Below are 25,100 nucleotides of genomic sequence, written 5' to 3'. Positions count from 1 at the left end.
TGGACGAGACAGATGTTTTATTCACTGCCAAGTCTATTAATTGTCCAAATGCACCGCCACTTTCTATATTGCTATGAAATGTTCACAAATGCCTTAGTATAGACATTTCCCAAACATTCTAAGAATTTATGAAAAGGTGAAAATTACCATATCGAAGTGCTCGCTTGTCAGATTTATTCTAAAAAGGTGTCACATTCTTTCTGGGGGTGTATATGAACAGATTTATGAAGATTTCATGTTGCTAAAATGCTTTCAGTTCCACTTTAAGAGCTCTATAAGATGGTATAGGGTTATGTTACTATGGTATAATACTACTGCTGTGCTGAATGCTCCTTACCTTGCTCTCATCTCCTTATCTAATTCCTTGAGACAATTAGCCTTCTATATAAGAGGATTTATAGCAATACCATACACACCTGTGAGCTCATAGACAGATTATTCTATTATGTCCACTCATTAACCCTCCGCTCTCTCTCTCTCTGCAGGGGGTCAGTGCTATCCGTCTGTTTCCTGTGTCAGGTCACCTGCTGCTCTCCTGCTCTATGGACTGTAAGATCAAGGTAAGGAACGCTCCTGCCACACTGACACCAGACCTGCCAGCGTGCACGCATTTTGCGTACCAACTACGCAATTCTCTGTCACCATACGCAGGTACGAGATCCGAGTTAAAAGTACGCAGAAATGAATAGGGCCTGATTTTATTTTTTAAGTAAAAAACTTTAGTAAACACATGGACAAATCTCTTTTTGTATGTTGTGGAAAGGTAAACACTAATTGTTTCAAGCTAACGTTAGCGAACATAAGATGGACATTCAGTGGGTTCTAAAGTGCCAGCAGTTCACTCACATTTGCTAGTGAAAGAAATGAAACGCAAATACGAAAAATAACTGGTCGCATTTGTGCGAGTGTGATATACATTTAATTCTGCGTCCCATTAGTTGTGTTTTCCACGTAACATTACGAGGATCACGCAACGTGATAGACTGTAACTGTAATTATGATCCACGTCACAAAAAGCATTACAAAAGTATAATCACAAATAAATATAAACATCTTTGCATTAAATGTAGTGGGGAGTTTAGAAGACTGTGATGGAGAATGAATGAGTGTCTGGTATCAGCTATAGAGGCAATGCTTCTAACATGCCTTGGCACTAGATTTGAGATTTTATCAATTCTAAAATCTGAAATGATGTATGCTCTGCAAAGAAATCCAATAGGCACATTATGTAGGCTGAAACAGCGGACTCTAACGAACAGCGGTCAGATTCCCTTTGCGGTAGACTACTGAACAGCGGTCAGATTCCCTTTGCGGTAGACTACTGAACAGCGGTCAGATTCCCTTTGCGGTAGACTACTGAACAGCGGTCAGATTCCCTTTGCGGTAGACTACTGAACAGCGGTCAGATTCCCTTTGCGGTAGACTACTGAACAGCGGTCAGATTCCCTTTGCGGTAGACTACTGAACAGCGGTCAGATTCCCTTTGCGGTAGACTACTTACTGAACAGCGGTCAGATTCCCTTTGCGGTAGACTACTTACTGAACAGCGGTCAGATTCCCTTTGCGGTAGACTACTGAACAGCGGTCAGATTCCCTTTGCGGTAGACTACTTACTGAACAGCGGTCAGATTCCCTTTGCGGTAGACTACTTACTGAACAGCGGTCAGATTCCCTTTGCGGTAGACTACTTACTGAACAGCGGTCAGATTCCCTTTGCGGTAGACTACTTACTGAACAGCTGTCAGATTCCCTTTGCGGTAGACTACTTACTGAACAGCGGTCAGATTCCCTTTGCGGTAGACTACTTACTGAACAGCGGTCAGATTCCCTTTGCGGTAGACTACTTACTGAACAGCGTTTAGATTCCCTTTGCGGTAGCCTACTGAACAGCGGTCAGATTCCCTTTGCGGTAGACTACTGAACAGCGGTCAGATTCCCTTTGCGGTAGACTACTTACTGAACAGCGGTCAGATTCCCTTTGCGGTAGACTACTTACTGAACAGCGGTCAGATTCCCTTTGCGGTAGACTACTTACTGAACAGCGGTCAGATTCCCTTTGCGGTAGACTACTTACTGAACAGCGGTCAGATTCCCTTTGCGGTAGACTACTTACTGAACAGCGGTCAGATTCCCTTTGCGGTAGACTACTTACTGAACAGCGGTCAGATTCCCTTTGCGGTAGACTACTTACTGAACAGCGGTCAGATTCCCTTTGCGGTAGACTACTTACTGAACAGCGGTCAGATTCCCTTTGCGGTAGACTACTTACTGAACAGCGGTCAGATTCCCTTTGCGGTAGACTACTTACTGAACAGCGGTCAGATTCCCTTTGCGGTAGACTACTTACTGAACAGCGGTCAGATTCCCTTTGCGGTAGACTACTTACTGAACAGCGGTCAGATTCCCTTTGCGGTAGACTACTTACTGAACAGCGGTCAGATTCCCTTTGCGGTAGACTACTTACTGAACAGCGGTCAGATTCCCTTTGCGGTAGCCTACTGAAGCTTTGTGTAACCAGTTTGCGGTCTGTGTTGATGTGATCGTTTGTTTTTGTTTTCAAAATGATTTTGCTTTTAGTGTTGATTAGGAACTGTATTTAAAAAGCCAATACTTGTGAGCTGGCCCTGGTGATTGGCCCTGTTTGAGAGGTGACAAGCGTTCCTCTACTATAGAGACTAAACTTGGGGGCATTTGCTAAGAAAAATGTTATAGATAATTATCTCCATTCTACACTGTACATGTAATGGAATTGATTTGATTTGGTACAATTCTATAATTGCAATCAGACTCAAACAGCGTGCGTACGGGGAAAGAGAACCCCAATTCGGCACGTGCTATGCAGGCAAGTTGAATCTCCAACTTGCCGTGTGCGTCTGGTATTCTAAAAAGTTGGACAGGGTTGGCAGGTCTGTGACACGCTCCTGACACGCTCCTGCCACGCTCCTGCCACGCTGCCGCGCTCCTGCCACGCTGCCGCGCTCCTGCCACGCTGCCGCGCTCCTGCCACGCTGCCGCGCTCCTGCCACGCTGCCGCGCTCCTGCCACGCTGACGCGCTCCTGCCACGCTGACGCGCTCCTGCCGCGCTCCTGCCGCGCTCCTGCCACGCTGCCGCGCTCCTGCCACGCTGCCGCGCTCCTGCCACGCTGCCACTCTCCTGCCACGCTGCCACTCTCCTGCCACGCTGCCACTCTCCTGCCACGCTCACCACTCTCCTGCCACGCTCACCACTCTCCTGCCACGCTCACCACTCTCCTGCCACGCTCACCACTCTCCTGCCACGCTCACCACTCTCCTGCCACGCTCACCACTCTCCTGCCACGCTCCCACTCTCCTGCCACGCTCCCACTCTCCTGCCACGCTCCCACACTCCTGACACACTCCTGCCACGATGCCACACTCCTGCCACGATGCCACACTCCTGACACACTCCTGCCACACTCCTGCCATGCTGCCACTCTCCTGCCACACTCCTGCCACTCTCCTGCCACTCTCCTGCCACACTCCTGCCACACTGCTGCCACACTCCTGCCACACTGCTGCCACTCTCCTGCCACGCTGCCACACTCCTGCCACGCTGCCACACTCCTGCCACACTCCTGCCACGCTGCCACTCTCCTGCCACGCTGCCACTCTCCTGCCACGCTGCCACTCTCCTGCCACGCTGCCACTCTCCTGCCACGCTGCCACGCTCCTGCCACGCTCCTGCCACGCTCCTGCCACACTCCTGCCACACTCCTGACACGCTCCTGACACGCTCTTGCCACGCTGGCACACTCCTGACACACTCCTGCCACGCTGGCACACTCCTGCCACGCTGGCACACTCCTGCCACGCTGGCACACTCCTGCCACGCTGGCACACTCCTGCCACACTCCTGCCACACTCCTGCCACGCTGGCACACTCCTGCCACGCTGGCACACTCCTGCCACACTCCTGACACACTCCTGCCACGCTGGCACACTCCTGCCACGCTGACACACTCCTGCCACGCTGGCACACTCCTGCCACGCTGGCACACTCCTGCCACGCTGCCACACTCCTGACACACTCCTGACACACTCCTGCCACGCTGGCACACTCCTGCCACGCTGCCACACTCCTGCCACACTCCTGACACACTCCTGCCAAGCTCACACTCTCCTGCCACGCTGCCACACCATTGGATGTACTGGGTTATTTAGATCTTCTATAGCTCTTGTCATTTCCCCTTTCCTCAGCATGATATTTTTTTCATATTAAGTTAAACAATCTCTCTCTGCTCCATCCCTCTTTTCTCCCACCTTGACTGAGACAAACTAACTTGTGTTTTGAAGAAGGAGCCTCTTCTCTTTCCCTCTGTTCCTTCTCTTTATCTTTCCATTTCTCTCTCCTTGGCTTAGCTGAGAGTGATTCTATCCTGTGGACTTAGAAATAAACATGTCTTTGGTCTCTCTTCCTCTCTGCGTGTTCCTGGTAGAACCAGGGGCCTACTGGTTTTTAATTAGGACTTAACCGTCTCAGATGAGCCCTGTGCTGGTTTCTGATGAGACCCTCACTGTTTACCAGTGGGACTGGTGCTTGAGACACTGACCCGTGCTGGTCAAAGCCAGTCAAACGGTCAGTGTTTTTGGCAGAATCTGTTTTAATCTTCTCTCGTTCCTCTCTCCTTAGTTATGGGAGGTGTATAATGAGAGGAGGTGCGTACGGACGTTTATCGGTAAGTGGACTAAGTCTGTTTCCTCTTTCGCACTTTGTTTCTGTTATTCATGTGTTGTGCTACAAGGATTACAATGCCCATTGGATTAAGAGGATAAGACCTTAGCTGAAACCACTAACAAGTCTTAAGTGTTGTCATCTCTTAAGGGTATACAAAACCAATTGCGTTTCTTAATCAATCAAGCACATTGAATATTGAAGTAATCTATCCACCAGTACAGCTTAGATTCCAATCCATCATACTCCTCTCCCTTGGCAGATCTGATTACACTGTTTCTGCCTATAGCGGCATTCTCTAAATGAAGATTGAACACTAATTCAACGCTGAGTGAACGTGAGGCTGAACATTGTGAGGCAGGCTGAACATTGTGAGGCAGGCTGGACATTGTGAGGCAGGCTGGACATTGTGAGGCAGGCTGGACATTGTGAGGCAGGCTGGACATTGTGAGGCAGGCTGGACATTGTGAGGCAGGCTGGACATAGGGTAGCTGTAAGATGGTGTTAGAGCATGCGCTGGACATCCCATTACCCTGTTTCCAACTATTCCTCAACTCTTGATGTTGAGTCCAAACGTTAATTCAGCATTAATAGAACATTAATGGAACGTGAGCTGACACTGTTTGGGGTGGAGGGGGGTTTAAGACATGGAGTAGATTTAAAATGGCATCAGACTTCTGGGGAAACGTTCTGGATGGAAATGGAACGTTAATGAGATACTTCAGGATTTTGGCAATGAAGCCCTTTATCTACTTCCCCAGAGCCAGATTAACTCGTAGATACCATTTGTATGTCTCTGTGTCCAGTGTGAAGGAAGTTGGAGGTAGTTTCGTGAGCCAATGCTAACTAGCATTAGTGCAATGACTGTAAGTCTATGGGTATCTTATAGCATGTAGATAAAGGGCCTCAAAATCCTGAAGTATCCCTTTTAATTTACTGCTATGTTAATGGAATCTGAAGGTTCCGCTGAGTGTTGAGAATAGGATTACACTAGACAGTGGCATCCCTCCCTCCCTCCAGGCTGGGTGTTGGGAGCCTCCCTCCCTCCCTCCAGGCTGGGTGTTGGGAGCCTCCCTCCCTCCCTCCAGGCTGGGTGTTGGGAGCCTCCCTCCCTCCCTCCAGGCTGGGTGTTGGGAGCCTCCTCCCCCCCCCTCCAGGCTGGGTGTTGGGAGCCTCCCTCCCTCCCCTCCAGGCTGGGTGTTGGGAGCCTCCCTCCCTCCCTCCAGGCTGGGTGTTGGGAGCCTCCCTCCCTCCCCTCCAGGCTGGGTGTTGGGAGCCTCCCTCCCTCCCCTCCAGGCTGGGTGTTGGGAGCCTCCCTCCCTCCCTCCAGGCTGGGTGTTGGGAGCCTCCCTCCCTCCCTCCAGGCTGGGTGTTGGGAGCCTCCCTCCCTCCCTCCAGGCTGGGTGTTGGGAGCCTCCCTCCCTCCCTCCAGGCTGGGTGTTGGGAGCCTCCCTCCCTCCCTCCAGGCTGGGTGTTGGGAGCCTCCCTCCCTCCCTCCAGGCTGGGTGTTGGGAGCCTCCCTCCCTCCCTCCAGGCTGGGTGTTGGGAGCCTCCCTCCCTCCCTCCAGGCTGGGTGTTGGGAGCCTCCCTCCCTCCCTCCAGGCTGGGTGTTGGGAGCCTCCCTCCCTCCCTCCAGGCTGGGTGTTGGGAGCCTCCCTCCCTCCCTCCAGGCTGGGTGTTGGGAGCCTCCCTCCCTCCCTCCAGGCTGGGTGTTGGGAGCCTCCCTCCCTCCCCTCCAGGCTGGGTGTTGGGAGCCTCCCCCCTCCCTCCAGGCTGGGTGTTGGGAGCCTCCCCCCCTCCCTCCAGGCTGGGTGTTGGGGAGCCTCCCTCCCTCCCTCCAGGCTGGGTGTTGGGGAGCCTCCCTCCCTCCCTCCAGGCTGGGTGTTGGGGAGCCTCCCTCCCTCCCTCCAGGCTGGGTGTTGGGGAGCCTCCCTCCCTCCCTCCAGGCTGGGTGTTGGGGAGCCTCCCTCCCTCCCCTCCAGGCTGGGTGTTGGGGAGCCTCCCTCCCTCCCTCCAGGCTGGGTGTTGGGGAGCCTCCCTCCCTCCCTCCAGGCTGGGTGTTGGGGAGCCTCCCTCCCTCCCTCCAGGCTGGGTGTTGGGAACCCTCCCTCCCTCCCTCCAGGCTGGGTGTTGGGGAGCCTCCCTCCCTCCCTCCAGGCTGGGTGTTGGGAACCCTCCCTCCCTCCAGGCTGGGTGTTGGGAACCCTCCCTCCCTCCCTCCAGGCTGGGTGTTGGGAACCCTCCCTCCCTCCCTCCAGGCTGGGTGTTGGGAACCCTCCCTCCCTCCCTCCAGGATGAGCTGTCAGAGGAGATTGTTTTCCCTCAGTCGGGGTTCTGCCTGTCAGTTCCCTCAAACCCCATGTATAATTCAACAGCCTTGGGATGTAGAGGGAGGGAATAGAGGGTGAGAAAGAGTTGAAATAGAGGTATGGAGAGTGCGTGTGTTTTAGGAATGGAGCCTGTGTGAGTGCCAGGTCTGTACAGTGCCTGTGGGGTTTAGACTAGGAGTCTGCTGTCACAGTACTGAATCAGGACCATTATCAACATGCTGCCCAATATACTCTTTACTTATTTAATACATCAACAAGAGACTACGCTCTTTCTCTCTCTCTTTCAGTCCATCACTTCTCTCTCTTTCCCTCTTTTTTTCTGTCATTGATTTTAAGGGGGGACATTTTTAATGTTGCCCTTTATTGCAAAATCGAAACCCAATTCACTGTGCCTGCCCTTGTCTAATCTTACTCACTGTCATCTCAATAAAGCAGCATAATGAAAAACACAGCCTTTTAACATCGTTGGGATTTGTGCCACAGTCACTAAAACTCTTGAGAGCGGGATAGGAGGGAGGTGTGTGTGTGCTCGAACCAGGCAGCTCGAGCCAGGCAGCTTGAGCCATGGAAAGGCCTGGGTAGAGCTGGTTAGCCTCGACAGACCATGTTATCTCCACGGTAACAGTGTAGCGCTGATAAAAGGCGGTCTTAAAGGGTCATCTCGAACACATGAAGGGGAGGGAATGAGAGAGAGGGATAGAGGTAGGAATAGGTGGAGACCACGGGGAAGAGAGGAGTTGTAGAGAGAGGGATAGAGGTAGGAATAGGTGGAGACCACGGGGAAGAGAGGAGTTGTAGAGAGAGGGATAGAGGTAGGAATAGGTGGAGACCACGGGGAAGAGAGGAGTTGTAGAGAGAGGGATAGAGGTAGGAATAGGTGGAGACCACAGGGAAGAGAGGAGTTGTAGAGAGAGGGATAGAGGTAGGAATAGGTGGAGACCACGGGGAAGAGAGGAGTTGTAGAGAGAGGGATAGAGGTAGGAATAGGTGGAGACCACGGGGAAGAGAGGAGTTGTAGAGAGAGGGATGGAGGTAGGAATAGGTGGAGACCACGGGGAAGAGAGGAGTTGTAGAGAGAGGGATAGAGGTAGGAATAGGTGGAGACCACGGGGAAGAGAGGAGTTGTAGAGAGAGGGATGGAGGTAGGAATAGGTGGAGACCACGGGGAAGAGAGGAGTTGTAGAGAGAGGGATAGAGGTAGGAATAGGTGGAGACCACGGGGAAGAGAGGAGTTGTAGAGAGAGGGATAGAGGTAGGAGTAGGTGGAGACCACAGGGAAGAGAGGAGTTGTAGAGAGAGGGATGGAGGTAGGAATAGGTGGAGACCACGGGGAAGAGAGGAGTTGTAGAGAGAGGGATAGAGGTAGGAATAGGTGGAGACCACGGGGAAGAGAGGAGTTGTAGAGAGAGGGATAGAGGTAGGAATAGGTGGAGACCACAGGGAAGAGGAGTTGTAGAGAGAGGGATAGAGGTAGGAATAGGTGGAGACCACGGGGAAGAGAGGAGTTGTAGAGAGAGGGATAGAGGTAGGAATAGGTGGAGACCACGGGGAAGAGAGGAGTTGTAGAGAGAGGGATGGAGGTAGGAATAGGTGGAGACCACGGGGAAGAGAGGAGTTGTAGAGAGAGGGATAGAGGTAGGAATAGGTGGAGACCACGGGGAAGAGAGGAGTTGTAGAGAGAGGGATGGAGGTAGGAATAGGTGGAGACCACGGGGAAGAGAGGAGTTGTAGAGAGAGGGATGGAGGTAGGAATAGGTGGAGACCACGGGGAAGAGAGGAGTTGTAGAGAGAGGGATAGAGGTAGGAATAGGTGGAGACCACGGGGAAGAGAGGAGTTGTAGAGAGAGGGATAGAGGTAGGAATAGGTGGAGACCACGGGGAAGAGAGGAGTTGTAGAGAGAGGGATGGAGGTAGGAATAGGTGGAGACCACGGGGAAGAGAGGAGTTGTAGAGAGAGGGATAGAGGTAGGAATAGGTGGAGACCACGGGGAAGAGAGGAGTTGTAGAGAGAGGGATGGAGGTAGGAATAGGTGGAGACCACGGGGAAGAGAGGAGTTGTAGAGAGAGGGATAGAGGTAGGAATAGGTGGAGACCACGGGGAAGAGAGGAGTTGTAGAGAGAGGGATGGAGGTAGGAATAGGTGGAGACCACGGGGAAGAGAGGAGTTGTAGAGAGAGGGATAGAGGTAGGAATAGGTGGAGACCACGGGGAAGAGAGGAGTTGTAGAGAGAGGGATAGAGGTAGGAATAGGTGGAGACCACAGGGAAGAGAGGAGTTGTAGAGAGAGGGATGGAGGTAGGAATAGGTGGAGACCACGGGGAAGAGAGGAGTTGTAGAGAGAGGGATAGAGGTAGGAATAGGTGGAGACCACGGGGAAGAGAGGAGTTGTAGAGAGAGGGATAGAGGTAGGAATAGGTGGAGACCACAGGGAAGAGGAGTTGTAGAGAGAGGGATAGAGGTAGGAATAGGTGGAGACCACGGGGAAGAGAGGAGTTGTAGAGAGAGGGATAGAGGTAGGAATAGGTGGAGACCACGGGGAAGAGAGGAGTTGTAGAGAGAGGGATAGAGGTAGGAATAGGTGGAGACCACGGGGAAGAGAGGAGTTGTAGAGAGAGGGATAGAGGTAGGAATAGGTGGAGACCACGGGGAAGAGAGGAGTTGTAGAGAGAGGGATAGAGGTAGGAATAGGTGGAGACCACGGGGAAGAGAGGAGTTGTAGAGAGAGGGATAGAGGTAGGAATAGGTGGAGACCACGGGGAAGAGAGGAGTTGTAGAGAGAGGGATAGAGGTAGGAATAGGTGGAGACCACGGGGAAGAGAGGAGTTGTAGAGAGAGGGATAGAGGTAGGAATAGGTGGAGACCACGGGGAAGAGAGGAGTTGTAGAGAGAGGGATGGAGGTAGGAATAGGTGGAGACCACGGGGAAGAGAGAAGTTGTAGAGAGAGGGATAGAGGTAGGAATAGGTGGAGACCACGGGGAAGAGAGGAGTTGTAGAGAGAGGGATGGAGGTAGGAATAGGTGGAGACCACGGGGAAGAGAGGAGTTGTAGAGAGAGGGATAGAGGTAGGAATAGGTGGAGACCACGGGGAAGAGAGGAGTTGTAGAGAGAGGGATAGAGGTAGGAATAGGTGGAGACCACGGGGAAGAGAGGAGTTGTAGAGAGAGGGATGGAGGTAGGAATAGGTGGAGACCACGGGGAAGAGAGGAGTTGTAGAGAGAGGGATGGAGGTAGGAATAGGTGGAGACCACGGGGAAGAGAGGAGTTGTAGAGAGAGGGATAGAGGTAGGAATAGGTGGAGACCACGGGGAAGAGAGGAGTTGTAGAGAGAGGGATGGAGGTAGGAATAGGTGGAGACCACGGGGAAGAGAGGAGTTGTAGAGAGAGGGATAGAGGTAGGAATAGGTGGAGACCACGGGGAAGAGAGGAGTTGTAGAGAGAGGGATAGAGGTAGGAATAGGTGGAGACCACGGGGAAGAGAGGAGTTGTAGAGAGAGAGGGATAGAGGTAGGAATAGGTGGAGACCACGGGGAAGAGAGGAGTTGTAGAGAGAGGGATAGAGGTAGGAATAGGTGGAGACCACGGGGAAGAGAGGAGTTGTAGAGAGAGGGATAGAGGTAGGAATAGGTGGAGACCACGGGGAAGAGAGGAGTTGTAGAGAGAGGGATAGAGGTAGGAATAGGTGGAGACCACGGGGAAGAGAGGAGTTGTAGAGAGAGGGATAGAGGTAGGAATAGGTGGAGACCACGGGGAAGAGAGGAGTTGTAGAGAGAGGGATGGAGAGGATAGAAGGGCCTGTATCATCATCTTCCTTGATCCTCCCTCTCTTCCCCTCTTCACCACCTTGGCTTTCTCTTTATTTTTTCCATCTGTGATTTTGATATTCCAACAATGAATGTGATATGACGGGCAGTGGGATCAGGGGGCTATGACAGAATAACAGAACAGGAAGAATATGTGCATATGTAATGTGTAAGTGTTTCTCTCTTGTCTCTCTCCCTTCAGGCCACAGTAAAGCAGTGCGGGATATCTGCTTCAACAACACTGGGACTCAGTACATGAGTGCAGCCTACGACCGCTACCTCAAACTCTGGGACACAGAGACAGGTCGGTCCAGCCGCGATTGTGGTGACAAGGATAGAAATGCCACGAACGTTCCACAACGTTGCCCCCTTCTGAACGCAGCCCAGGCCTGGGGACTGTCACTGAACAGCACAGTCGTGGCCATGATAGAAATGCCAGAAATAGAGCCGTCACAATTACTTGCTCAGAGAAGCATGCCAGCTGTTGTGCCTTACTGAAGGTGGCCAGCATTGTTGTGTAGATGTTGGTTCTACCATAAGGACCATGGAGGGTCTCTGCTCCCCCAGGAGATAGAAATGTGTTGTGTAGATGTTGGTTCTACCATAAGGACCATGGAGGGTCTCTGCTCCCCCAGGAGATAGAAATGTGTTGTGTAGATGTTGGTTCTACCATAAGGACCATGGAGGGTCTCTGCTCCCCCAGGAGATAGAAATGTGTTGTGTAGATGTTGGTTCTACCATAAGGACCATGGAGGGTCTCTGCTCCCCCAGGAGATAGAAATGTGTTGTGTAGATGTTGGTTCTACCATAAGGACCATGGAGGGTCTCTGCTCCCCCAGGAGATAGAAATGTGTTGTGTAGATGTTGGTTCTACCATAAGGACCATGGAGGGTCTCTGCTCCCCCAGGAGATAGAAATGTGTTGTGTAGATGTTGGTTCTATCATAAGGACCATGGAGGGTCTCTGCTCCCCCAGGAGATAGAAATGTGTTGTGTAGATGTTGGTTCTACCATAAGGACCATGGAGGGTCTCTGCTCCCCCAGGAGAAAGAAATGTGTTGCGGATGTCAGTGGAGGCTGCTAAGGGGAGGATGGCTCATACAAATATCTGGAATGGAGTCAGTGGACAGCACATATGTGACGTGTTTGATACCATTTCATTGACTCCATTCCAGACATTATTATGAGCCGTCCTCCCCTCAGCAGCCTCCACTGGTGTAGAACCAACATATACAAGGAGCAGGGAGGGTCTCTCCCCCCCCCAGCAGAGGGCAGTACAGAAACTAAACCTCTACTTGTTGTCATAGCACCTTGTTTACTAGTCACTGAGCTGTAGGGTTAGGGCCCATTCCATTTACATGTAGTCAACTTGTATTGACCTATTGTAATGAGGATTATTGATATCGGCAATTGCATTGACAGAGTTGGATTCAACAAATCTGATTGGATTGACAGAATGGCACACCGGCAAGTTATGGCTAGCCGCTGGTGGTTGTCCTGCCATAGAGATTCTATTCATGAATATGTCATTCTATGGTTTCTGTACTATAATGAAGACACAGTGTGGGTGGTTCTGAAACGTGTAAACTCTCCCTCCACAGGCCAGTGCATCTCCCGCTTCACCAACCGGAAGGTGCCGTACTGCGTCAAGTTCAACCCAGATGAGGACAAGCAGAACCTTTTCGTGGCCGGCATGTCTGATAAGAAGATCGTTCAGGTGCTGTCATTACACACACACACACACACACACACACACACACACACACACACACACACACACTACCTAGAGGCTGATCAATATGAGACAGGAGTGCATTTCATGCTCCGTGGGCTCCAGTGTAGCGTGTGTGAGACCGGCGCAACAGGACTAGAGCAAGTTATTGATCTTGGGAAATGTAGAGAGCGAGGACAGGGCAGAGAAAGACAGAGAGATCTGTGAAAGACAACCCACTGAGACCAGTCCCTTCGCTGGAAAAGCAATTAAAAACTGCTCCTGGAATAAATGAATGGGTCTGTAAACGGGCAATCGTCTGCCCTCTAATTACATTACACTGTACATTTGTTGTGTGTGTGTTCTAGTGTTTGTCTGTGACAGGAGTGTGTGTTGTGTAATTATTATTCCCATAGCTAATCTACGTGTGTGTGTGTGTGTGTGTGTAACCTGTTTCAATTTGTATTAATTTACTTATTTACTCTTTCTTTCTCACCCCCCTCTCTCAGTGGGACGCAAGGACCGGGGAGGTGGTTCAGGAGTATGACCGTCACCTGGGCGCGGTCAACACCATCACGTTCGTGGATGAGAACCGCCGTTTTGTCAGCACGTCAGACGACAAGTCCCTCCGCGTGTGGGAGTGGTGAGTGACAGAGACTGCTGAGCTTTTTACCTGCGCCCTACCACTGTGTTGGCCTGAATCAGCACAGTTATGAAATGAGGATTATTCAACAGCGTTGTTGGTGAGTAGCATCAAGCATCACTCCTGGTATTATGCTTCATTTCCATAATATACTGTATCTCTGGCTTGTACATTACAGCCAACAGCTTGTCCTGACAGTCTTCTAGATACCTCTGCAAACTGAACTCATTGCCAATGAGTGTTTAACAAGTGATGAAGTGCAAATGAGAGTGGTGGAGGAATGTGTTTGGTGACTGGGTTGGGGTGCTATGGGTGGGCAGGTCATGGGAAGTTTAAGTACCGTTGATTTCGATGAAAAGTCCTCGTCTTCTAGCTTGTCATTTCAGGGTCTTACCTAGCAGCTCTTATTCCTCTGTCATATTTATTTATTCGCTTATGGCTTGTTTAGCTAGATTATTTTGTCAGGAAAAATAAGTATTTTCAATCCCCAAGCCCGGCGAGAATGACTTGCAAATTAGCTTGGTTCCCATGACGATTAACAAATACTGTTGTTTTCCTCGCTAACTTGATAAATATTTAAGACCCGGTGACTAAGGACAGAAGTTTCACAGGGATTCTTAGAGGGACTGTTTTATTAGAAGAGCACATATTAAATGAAATGCCCTCCTTTTCCCATCATTTGTGTTCCTTTCAGTAATATCCGGTTGGTGTGTGTTTAAGCAGTAGGATTGACTGGTAAGGAGTGGGTGCCAGGGATACCAGCTGTGGCTTTAGTAGTGTAGTCTGGAGAGTTAGTGGGCTTGGTCGGTGAGAAGGGAGCGTTATGCATTCTATATGTGAGTGAAGGGGTTGAATGCACCGCCATCTGTTACATCTCTGTTGCAGTTTTTACAGTTTATTTAGAGACACTGTACTTGTTAGTGTTGTCACAATACCAGAATTTTTACTTCCATGCCAGGTTTAGTATCACGAGACTCGATACCAAAACGATACCACATCAAAAACAAAGAAGGCCTATTAGCCAAAGTCCTAGAATGGCACTGGGTCCAGACATATAAACTCAGCTACTGCTGTGTTCACTGGATCCAGACATATAAACTCAGCTACTGCTGTGTTCACTGGGTCCAGACATATAAACTCAGCTACTGCTGTGTTCACTGGATCCAGACATATAAACTCAGCTACTGCTGTGTTCACTGGGTCCAGACATATAAACTCAGCTACTGCTGTGTTCACTGGATCCAGACATATAAAGTCAGCTACTGCTGTGTTCACTGGATCCAGACATATAAACTCAGCTACTGCTGTGTTCACTGGATCCAGACATATAAACTCAGCTACTGCTGTGTTCACTGGATCCAGACATATAAACTCAGCTACTGCTGTGTTCACTGGATCCAGACATATAAACTCAGCTACTGCTGTGTTCACTGGGTCCAGACATATAAACTCAGCTACTGCTGTGTTCACTGGATCCAGACATATAAACTTAGCTACTGCTGTGTTCACTGGGTCCAGACATATAAACTCAGCTACTGCTGTGTTCACTGGATCCAGACATATAAACTCAGCTACTGCTGTGTTCACTGGGTCCAGACATATAAACTCAGCTACTGCTGTGTTCACTGGATCCAGACATATAAAGTCAGCTACTGCTGTGTTCACTGGGTCCAGACATATAAAGTCAGCTACTGCTGTGTTCACTGGATCCAGACATATAAACTCAGCTACTGCTGTGTTCACTGGATCCAGACATATAAACTCAGCTACTGCTGTGTTCACTGGATCCAGACATATAAACTCAGCTACTGCTGTGTTCACTGGATCCAGACATATAAACTCAGCTACTGCTGTGTTCACTGGATCCAGACATATAAACTCAGCTACTGCTGTGTTCACTGGGTCCAGACATATAAACTCAGCTACTGCTGTGTTCACTGGATCCAGACATATAAAGTCAGCTACTGCTGTGTTCACTGGGTCCAGACATATAAACTCCGCTACTGCTGTGTTCAATCGTTAGCCATCTTTTGAGTTCAATGTCATTATTACATTTGAAAATGTGTGTTTACATTTTTTTTGAGACCACCATGTATGCAATAATAAATCAATTATACCATCATACAAGCAAGTTGACTTTGGTAAAAACAATCTAACGACAAAACAACAGTGGTAATCATTTATTTGAATGGTGAATCTTTATGATTAACAAGATATAGGTCTATTCACAATACAGGTGAATGCATATTATTCAATAGGAGTGTCTGCATGCATTGAGTTATTGAGCTTGTTTTAGTTGGTTTCATGGGGCTTCAGATGACAAACAATCCCTCTCATTTTGGACTTATTTTGCTGGCAACTGCTGGGATTATTTTATTGGACTGATTAACAACATTTGCATAGAAGAAGCAATCTCTTTTCTGTCTCTAAGAAAGTAATGACGTCATTCACTGAGGCAGAACATGGCGGTGTAATCTGACTTTGGCTATGGAATCTAGTGGAAACCAGACTGGAGACGAGGGAGACGAAGAAGTGAATTTGTTTTTGGTGGCGAGGGAGACTAAGTGAATTAATAAAGTTTTGGGTCACAATCAGCTTTGAAATCAGCATTTTTTGTGTGATAGTTAGCATATTATCACAAAGTACTAGGGGAGTGAATTGATGTTTGCTTCAGCTGTAAGCTGGCAAGGAAAGTTAGCCTACAATTAAAGCTGGAAGCTACCGGTATTGTCTTGCGTTGTACAAGTGTTCTAGCCTGTCTGGACATTGTTTTGCAAACAGTAAGGAACAGTTTCAATATTTCTACATGCCATGTTGCATTATTCAAGTGTGTTAACCCTATCAGTCCCAAGCCCTCAGCAAAAATCGGCTTTTCATTTATCTGACTATAATTTATCTGCATTTCCAGCCCTTATATTTAGCCTCACAATGAAGTAGTTTACCGTGTTCTTTTCAGGACAACCAAGGCTACAAGTAGAACACAACACTATTTGACATAAACAGTTTTATTGATAAATGTCAAAAATAAAAAGAACCCCTTCTAACGATTCTTGTGTAGCTTGTGAGGGTCATAGAGCAAAACATGTTACCTGTGCGTGTTTGTGAGAGTCTCAGCTTTTCATAGATAGCTTTTAATCATTTGTAGCTCTACAGATGTTTATGTAAAAAAAGACCCGGCCCCGGGCCCCTTCTGAATCCGTTTCACAAACACCTCTTTAGCTCAGCCTCCGTTAATCACACAGACTAGAGGATGCAGAAGAAATAGATTCATCCAATGGTACAACCCAGAAGTCTGTAGCTCAAACACACAATGTTTAAAATGCGGCAGGTTGCCAAGCGTTTGGGCCAGTAACCGAAAGGTCGCTGGTTCGAATCTCTGAGCCGACTAGGTAAAAGATCTGTCAATGTGCCCTTGAGCAAACCACTTAACCCCAATTGCGTCGGCTAAATGACTAAAATGTAAAATGGGTTAGTCTTAAATCACGCTGTTGCAATGTGGAAAAGAAAATATATTTTTGTCCTGAAAATAAAGCATTATGTTTGGTGCAAATCCAGCACAGCACAACACATCATTGAGTACCACTCTTCATATTTTCAAGCATGGTGGTGCTGCATCATGTTATGGGTATGCTTGTCATCGGCAAGGGCTAGGGAGTTTTTTGGGGATTTACATTTTACACTGTAGTCATTTAGCAGTCGCTCTTATCCAGAGTGACTTACAGTAGTGAGTGCATACATTTTCATACTGGTCCCCTGTGGGAATCGAACCCAGAACCCTGGCGTTGCAAGTGCCGTGCACTACCAAGTGAGCTACACGAGACTAGGATAAAAATAATAATGTATAAAAAAAATACATAATAGAGCTAAGCTCAAGCAAAATCCCAAAGGAAAACTTGGTTGTCTGCTTTCCAACACCTTTCAGCAGGACAATCACCTAAAAAGCAAGGCTAAATATACATGTTCCTGAGTTGCCTAGTTACAGTTTTGACTTAAATCGTCTTTAAAATGTATGGCTGACTTAATTCGGCTTGAAAATATATGGCAAGACTTAGAAATGGCTGTCTAGCAATGATCAACAATCAACTTGACAGAGCTTGAATACTTTTAAATAGAATAATGGGCAAATATTGTACTATCCAAATGTGCAAAGCTCTTAGAGACTTACCCTGAAAGACGCACAGCTGTAATTGCTGCCAAAAGTTGGGGGTTGAATACTTATCTAATCAAGATATATTAGTGTTTTATTTTCAATTTGAAGAAAAGTTTTAATTTTTCCTCCACTTTGACGTTAGAGTATTTTGTTGATTTTTGACCAAAAAATTACAATTAGCTACATTTTAATCCCACTTTGTAATGCAACAAAATGTAGAAAAAGTAAAGGGGTGTGAATACTTTCTGAAGGCACTGCATCTGATGTTCGAGAAGCTTCCGTTGAGGAACACTGGGTTTTATTGGATAAATAACTTTCCCACCATGTGATAGCAGGTGATGTCATAGCAAGTGAGTTTCTTCAATACAATTTATGATCAATGACATCAAAGGCTGCACTGAAATCTAACAATACAGCTCTAACTATCATCTTATCCATTTAATTTAACCAATAATTTGTCATCGAAGTCAGTGCTGAGTGCCCTTCTCCATGTGCATGGTGAACATCAGTAGTTAACTTGTTCTCTGAACAATAGCATTATATTTGGTCAAATTCAATTCTCTCCATCGTTTTGACTAAGAACAGGCAGCGAACTGATTGGGCGGCTCATAGAGCCAGCAGAGAGGGCTTTACTATTTTTAGGCAGTGGAATTACTTGAGCTTCCTTCCATGCCTGTGGACACACTCCTTTAGGCTTTGGTTAAATATATAGCAAATAGGGGTGGCAATACAGTCTGCTACCATTCTCAATAGTTTCCTACAAAGGTTGTATATCTGGTGGTTTAACAGTATTGATGGATAACAATAGTTTCCTATAAAGGGTGTATATCTGGTGGTTTAACAGTATTGATGGATAACAATAGTTTCCTATAAAGGGTGTATATGTGGTGGGTTATCAGTATTGATGGATAACAATAGTTTCCTATAAAGGGTGTATATGTGGTGGGTTATCAGTATTGATGGATAACAATAGTTTCCTATAAAGGGTGTATATGTGGTGGGTTATCAATATTGATGGATAACAGTAGTTTCCTATAAAGGGTGTATATGTGGTGGGTTATCAGTATTGATGGATAACAGTAGTTTCCTATAAAGGGTGTATATGTGGTGGGTTATCAGTATTGATGGATAACAATAGTTTCCTATAAAGGGTGTATATCTGGTGGGTTATCAGTATTGATGGATAACAGTAGTTTCCTATAAAGGGTGTATATGTGGTGGGTTATCAATATTGATGGATAACAATAGTTTCCTATAAAGGGTGTGTATGTGGTGGGTTATCAATATTGATGGATAACAATAGTTTCCTATAAAGGGTGTATATCTGGTGGGTTATCAGTATTGATGGATAACAGTAGTTTCCTATAAAGGGTGTATATGTGGTGGGTTATCAGTATTGATGGATAACAGTAGTTTCCTATAAAGGGTGTATATGTGGTGGGTTATCAGTATTGATGGATAACAGTAGTTTCCTATAAAGGGTGTATATGTGGTGGGTTATCAGTATTGATGGATAACAATAGTTTCCTATAAAGGGTGTATATGTGGTGGGTTATCAGTATTGATGGATAACAATAGTTTCCTATAAAGGGTGTATATCTGGTGGGTTATCAGTATTGATGGATAACAGTAGTTTCCTATAAAGGGTGTATATGTGGTGGGTTATCAGTATTGATGGATAACAGTAGTTTCCTATAAAGGGTGTATATGTGGTGGGTTATCAGTATTGATGGATAACAGTAGTTTCCTATAAAGAGTGTATATGTGGTGGGTTATCAGTATTGATGGATAACAGTAGTTTCCTATAAAGAGTGTGTATATGTGGTGGGTTATCAATATTGATGGATAACAATAGTTTCCTATAAAGGGTGTATATGTGGTGGGTTATCAGTATTGATGGATAACAATAGTTTTTCCATCTCTCCCACACTAATGACTAAATTCAAAACTGATCTCTTTTTTTCTCTCTTTTATACAGAAATATATGTTCCCTGTTCAATGTTGTCATTTCACTGATCTCTCAGATATAGGACAGACACTTCAGAACACACTTCCTTTAGATTTTTTTGGGGGGGGGTTATGTAGTGAATCTGTTATGCAATGTGTTTGTATGGGCTAATAGCAGTAAAGGCCATTTTTTTCCTCAACATTATTTTTATATTATTTGATACACCAATGCTCTGCAATGCTCTGCAGCATTGGTGAAGATATGCTCAATACAAGTGGATGTCACAGACATGATATAAATACTGACTGTTAGCACTTGGTGGCCTATAGCAGCACCCCAATAGAAGAGGCTTTAGATGAGGCAGGTGAACTTGCAACCACAACACTTCAACAACATTTAACATGAGATCCTCTCTAAGCTTTACAAGAATATGGCTCTGAACATATACAGTAACACCTCCCCCATAGGCATTCCTGTCTTTTCTGTAGATGTTATATCCTTGTATTGCTACTGCTGAATCATTACTATTGCTACTGCTGAATTATCGAAGTGAGTTTCAGAGATGACCTATATATGAATGTTATCTGATGTTAGCAAGTTATTGATTTCATGAACCTTATTTCTAAGGCTACATACACTAGGTGTACAAAACATTAAGGACACGTGCTCTTTCCATGAGACTGACCAGGTGAAAAGCTATAATCCCTTATTGATGTCACTTGTTAAATCCACGTAGATGAAGGGGAGGAGACGGGTTAAAGAAGGATTTTTAAGTCTTGAGACATGGATTGTGTATGTTTGCTATTCAGAGGGTGAATGGCAAAGCCAAACGATTTAAGTGCCTTTTGAAGGGGTATGGTAGTAGGCGCTCCGGTGGCAGGCGCACCGGTTTGTGTTAAGAACTGCAACACTATTGGGTCTTTCATGCTTAACAGTTTCCATGTGTTTGATGCCTTTTCATTCGCTCTGTTCCAGCCATTATTGTGAGCCTTCCTCTCCTGAGCAGCAAGAAGCCCAAACAGATATAACATTTGACTAAAACATAATAATTTCAAACCTTGCTTACATTTGTATATGATCACATATATCTCTCCTTTATACACGGGAATACTTTGGAACAGATTTCCAAAATTAAAATCATTTGGAGCTGATTTGCTGGTGTTTTTACAGTCTTATAGCCAACTATAAAAAATATAAAATCATCCGTGGGCTGAATGGCCGCCAGTTAGGGAACCTTATACTAGTCAGTTTTCCCAGTCATCTGTAATAATGATTCACAGACAGTGCTGATGTCATCTTCCGTGGACTTAGTTTGTCATCTTGCTGCAAGTCTCTTTCAGGACATCCACCTCTCCCTGGGAGAACTGCAAACTGTTCTTTACGTCTTGTACCTCTGATCAGATCGTCCGTTCTTTTGTTAGTTGAGTCCACCAGTATTCTGACAAAGCTCTTTAAGCCATTTTCCTGTTGCTGTAACAATAGCTTGTAGACATCTTTTTGTTGATTCCAGCCAGCACAGCTCATAGGGCCAATGAAAACAGCAACCTACAGCAGGGATTTAAACAGCCATAAGCCAGGGACTATCTGCAGTCCCAACCACAAGGGCTAAACGCGTCGTGGGCTGTGTTCAAACTGTCAAGGGAATCTGGCTATTAGGCAGGTTGCTTCGCCAAGCAGCAGCTCTTCAGACTTTAAGGGTTTGGCAGTGTCCCAGCAACTTAGGCTAACCGTGTTGCGGGTCCCAAAAGAAACGAGTAAACTAGTAAATACTTTTTTTCAAGAAACTTTAAAAAACAACCGACCGAGCTCTCCCTCGTTCCGCATTCAACATGCGTCGCGCTATGAAGCATGATTGTTCACGTGAGTGGAGAGCTAACAATGCTGCCCAGACAGCTCTAGCAATGAATGAGTGATGGCCGAGATCCTTTTAACGCATACATGTTGATATCCGCACTTGCTTCGCCCTTATGTTGGTGTTAGCAAGCAGTATATATAGTGCTAGGTATCAATAGCCAATCCAGTTGGGGCTGGAAACTATAGTGAGCTTCGATTGGTCAATAGCAACTCGATGCCACGGTGTACGCGACAAAAGTTCAGCTTTCCCAAACTTTTGTCCCACCCTGTTCACGCTCCCTCGCCCATACTCACATTGAAAATGAATGGGGCTCCGTTGTTTAATCTTCAAAACGTGCTCAATGGATTTCCAGTGTAAGGGACACAGGGAAGACATTTTGCTCTTAGGGCTATGAAGTGACTGCGCTGATAGACAGAGTTGATCCTCTCTCTCATGTGAGACACTTTTGACAGAACTATCAAACATGACCAAAGTTCTGGTACCAAACTGTTTTTTGGGGGTATAAAAAAGTACAAAAGTTTCAGTATACTGTACAACACTAGTTAGGGTAGAGGAGAACTAGGACACTCTTTTGGCGTTGAGTATTTGAGTGGATTGCACACTCATTAGGAGTTTGTTATGGTGGAGAGAAGACGCTGGGCCAACGAGAGGCTTTACTGCCCCCCCCCTCTCCCCCTGTGACAGCTCAGATGGTAGGATTAGGGAGAGCTCAACCACCAATCTCAGCTGAATTAGGCAGAAATAAACATGGAGTCACATCACTGACACAGAGATGGAGAGGGAGGGTAGCGGAGGGATTTGGAACTACAGACGGACTCCTTGTTAGTCACACACAAACACAGCACAAACACTCCTTTGTGGCCCTTTTGTGCGCGCACACGTTTATCCAGATTGAAGAGCACTCTAGGTGGCTGGCTGTCAGTAGCTGAGGTATATTAGTTGGGGTTGTAGAGACTGAGTGTATGGGCTGTGCTGGGCACGGTTTAGAATCAATACAGTGTACCTCACTGTGCCAGCAAACGCACACACACACACACACACACAGAGCCAGACAGACGAGAGAGAGAGAGAGTTCATGCCAACCTTCCCCTGGTGGCTACAGGCTCTGCACCCCCTTATGGATCCGTTAGACAAGACACTGGTGAGGGTAAGATAAAAACCAGGCACAATTTCATTAGTGTACACTGTAGCAAAACACTTTGCAATGGCAAATGAGCAGTTCTCATTGGACAAATCCACATAGTCCCTTCCTGTTTCAACCCGTTGTCTTACGTTTGATGCGTAAATGAATACGACCCAGGCCTGGTGAATCAGGACTGACTGGGACAGGTAAAGGTATTCAGAAACAACTGCAGCTTCATTATGGGCTTCATTAACATACTGGGAGGAAAGAACAGCAGTCCACTCCAAACGATCTGCTTTGTTCTCTCTTTCCCAGCCACGCAGACACATTGAGTTATTTTTAGAGTTATGAGAGGAGATTTGATGCGTTTTGTTTGTGTTTAGAGAGTTAGTTTGGCCTGACTCTGCTCTGCTGTGGACGTCAGGCAGGGCTTGCTCGGAGGGCCTTTTGGTCTGTGTGTTTGTGTGTTTAATCCTACGACTGTTGGATTAGTTGTTTCCTGTAATTCACTCTGGTTTAGGGATGGAGGGTGTCCTTTTCCTTCTGGCCCTGGTTAGGTATGTCTAGCTGGTGTTTATGGGATAGAGCTGTGTACCGCCGTGGCTCTAAACCAGTCCAGCTGTGTGCGATCAGAGAAAGGAAGAGTGGAGGGAGAGATGGCCTCAGTCCAGATAGCCTCCCACTGAGAGCGAGGAGGATCAACTCTTTTACACGGTCAACACACCCTCAACACAACAACGTTATTCACAGTCATACACAATCTTCAGCCTGTCGCTGATGTCTCTGTCACGGACACTCATCCTGTTAGATCTGCCAGCTGCTCTGTTCACGACCGTGTGTGAGAAGACCATAGAGTTGGATGATGCCATGAAGACCCTAGAACAAAATGCATGATTGACCTCCATTTCACTCTCAAACTCAGAGAGGGCAGGGTTGAGAAAGTAGGGAGAGGGGAAAAAGAGAATGCAGAAAGGGAGAGAGTGGATTTAATTGGATGCTCTTGGCACAGTGTTTAAGCGAACATGGTATTTACATATACTGTGCCTTCAGAAAGTATTCAGACCCCTTGACTTTGACTTTAGAATCTACTCCACTGTAACTAGGCCACTCAGGAACATTAAACGTCGTCTTGGTAAGCAACTCCAGTATATGTTTGGCGTTTTAGGTTGTTGTCCTGCTGAAAGGTGAATTCATCTTCCAGTGTCTGGTGAAAGTAAGCTGAACCAGGTTTACCTCTAGGTTTTGTTCTGTTTCTTACTTTAGTGCCTTATTGCAAACTAAAATATTCCATGTTTTGGAATATTTTTTATTCTGTACAGGCTTGCTTTTCACATTTGTCATTTAGGTTAGTATTGTGGAGTAACTACAATGATGATCCATCCTCAGTTTTCTCCTATCACAGCCATTACTGGGTGTATTGATACACCATCCAAAGTGTAATTCATAAATTCACCATGCTTAAAGGAATATTCAGTGTCTACTTTTGTTTTAACCCTCTACCAGTAGGTGCCTTTCTTTGCGAGGCATTGGAAAACCTTCCTGGTCTTTGTGGTTGAATCTGTGTTTGAAATTCAGTGTTTGCCTGCGGGATCTTACAGACAATTGTATGTGTGGAGTACAGAGATGAGGTAGTCATTCAAAAATCATGTTTAACACTTTTATTGCACACAGTGTGAGTCCATGCAAATTATTTATGTGATGTATTAAGCACATTTTCATTCCTGAACTTATTTAGAAAATGGCTGCCTAACAAAGGGCTTGCATACTTACTCACTCAAGACATTTCAGCGTTTCATTTGTAATTAATTTGTAAACATTATTCCACTTTGACATTATGGGGTATTGTGTGTAGATCAGTGACAAAAATTTCTACATTTCACCCATTTGAAATTCAGACTGTAACACAATGTGGAATAAGTCTTGGGGTGTGAATACTTTCTGAAGGCACTGTATCTGTAATGACAACAGTGTCTGGATCTTAACTGTTTGGTCAACAGTATAGTTTTGATCCTCAGCTAGAATCACATCCTTCCAAGGCACAAGCGCCAGCTGCATTGCATGACTTTCAATGTTTCCAATGTGAGAGCATTAATGCTAGTTGTCAACACTGATAGCAGTAGTGTCATGGCTGACCTGTGGACTATTCCCGACCGTACTCTGACCGTACTCTGACCGTACTCTGAGCGTACTCTGAACGCTTTGTGACCGTGCTGCGTTTGTGTTTTACAGGGACATTCCCGTGGACTTCAAATACATCGCAGAGCCCAGTATGCACTCTATGCCTGCTGTAACGCTTTCACCCAATGGTGAGTGGACACACACACACACACACACACACACACACACACACACACACACAGATTTTTAATTGAACCATTCCCCTCCTTCATACCCTTCCCCTCCATCCCTCTCCCCCATTCTCTCTTCCCCATATTTCTCTCTGAGCTGTGTTCATATATTTGTCCTGACATGGATTGTTTGTCATTAGTCTAAATAACAGATGAACTCTCACTGGGAGAGCAGCCCACTCCACTCTGTCCCCCACAGCTCCACTCCTAAAGGGTAGCCACGCAGCAGCTCTAGCTGGGACTGCTGCGTATGGAGCCTTTCTTCCACTCGCCTCCTTATTTTCGCTCCAGTTTAACAAAAGAGAGCCCAGTTGTATTTATCCGTTTCTCGTCCACCTACAGCGGTTGGCATTTTGAGATAATGGCATCCCTTTATGTGGGATTGTTTGGGAGGCACTCGGAAAGGGAGGACACACATGCACACACACAGTGGAGCGGGTGCACACACACAGTTGCGCACACACTGTTACTGAGTCCTAATGTCTGCGTAGAGAGACA

General features: G+C 46.8%; 1 protein-coding gene across 1 annotated transcript in view; it reads left to right on the top strand.

Moving 5' to 3' along the window:
* Window positions 1-25,100, top strand: part of cdc40 (cell division cycle 40 homolog (S. cerevisiae)) — a 48,179-nt gene that overhangs the window by 17,819 nt on the left and 5,260 nt on the right. Inside the window, exons 8-13 of the mRNA XM_014205521.2 lie at window positions 486-560; window positions 4,653-4,698; window positions 11,028-11,129; window positions 12,426-12,541; window positions 13,045-13,178; window positions 24,484-24,560. Coding sequence (XP_014060996.1) covers window positions 486-560; window positions 4,653-4,698; window positions 11,028-11,129; window positions 12,426-12,541; window positions 13,045-13,178; window positions 24,484-24,560 — 550 coding nt within the window. The remainder of the gene's footprint in view (window positions 1-485; window positions 561-4,652; window positions 4,699-11,027; window positions 11,130-12,425; window positions 12,542-13,044; window positions 13,179-24,483; window positions 24,561-25,100) is intronic.

The sequence above is a fragment of the Salmo salar genome, chromosome ssa06, assembly GCF_905237065.1.
Source record: "Salmo salar chromosome ssa06, Ssal_v3.1, whole genome shotgun sequence".
Classification (NCBI taxonomy): domain Eukaryota; kingdom Metazoa; phylum Chordata; class Actinopteri; order Salmoniformes; family Salmonidae; genus Salmo; species Salmo salar.
Note: the sequence above shows the minus strand (reverse complement) of the source record. Positions and strands in the feature narration are given on the sequence as shown.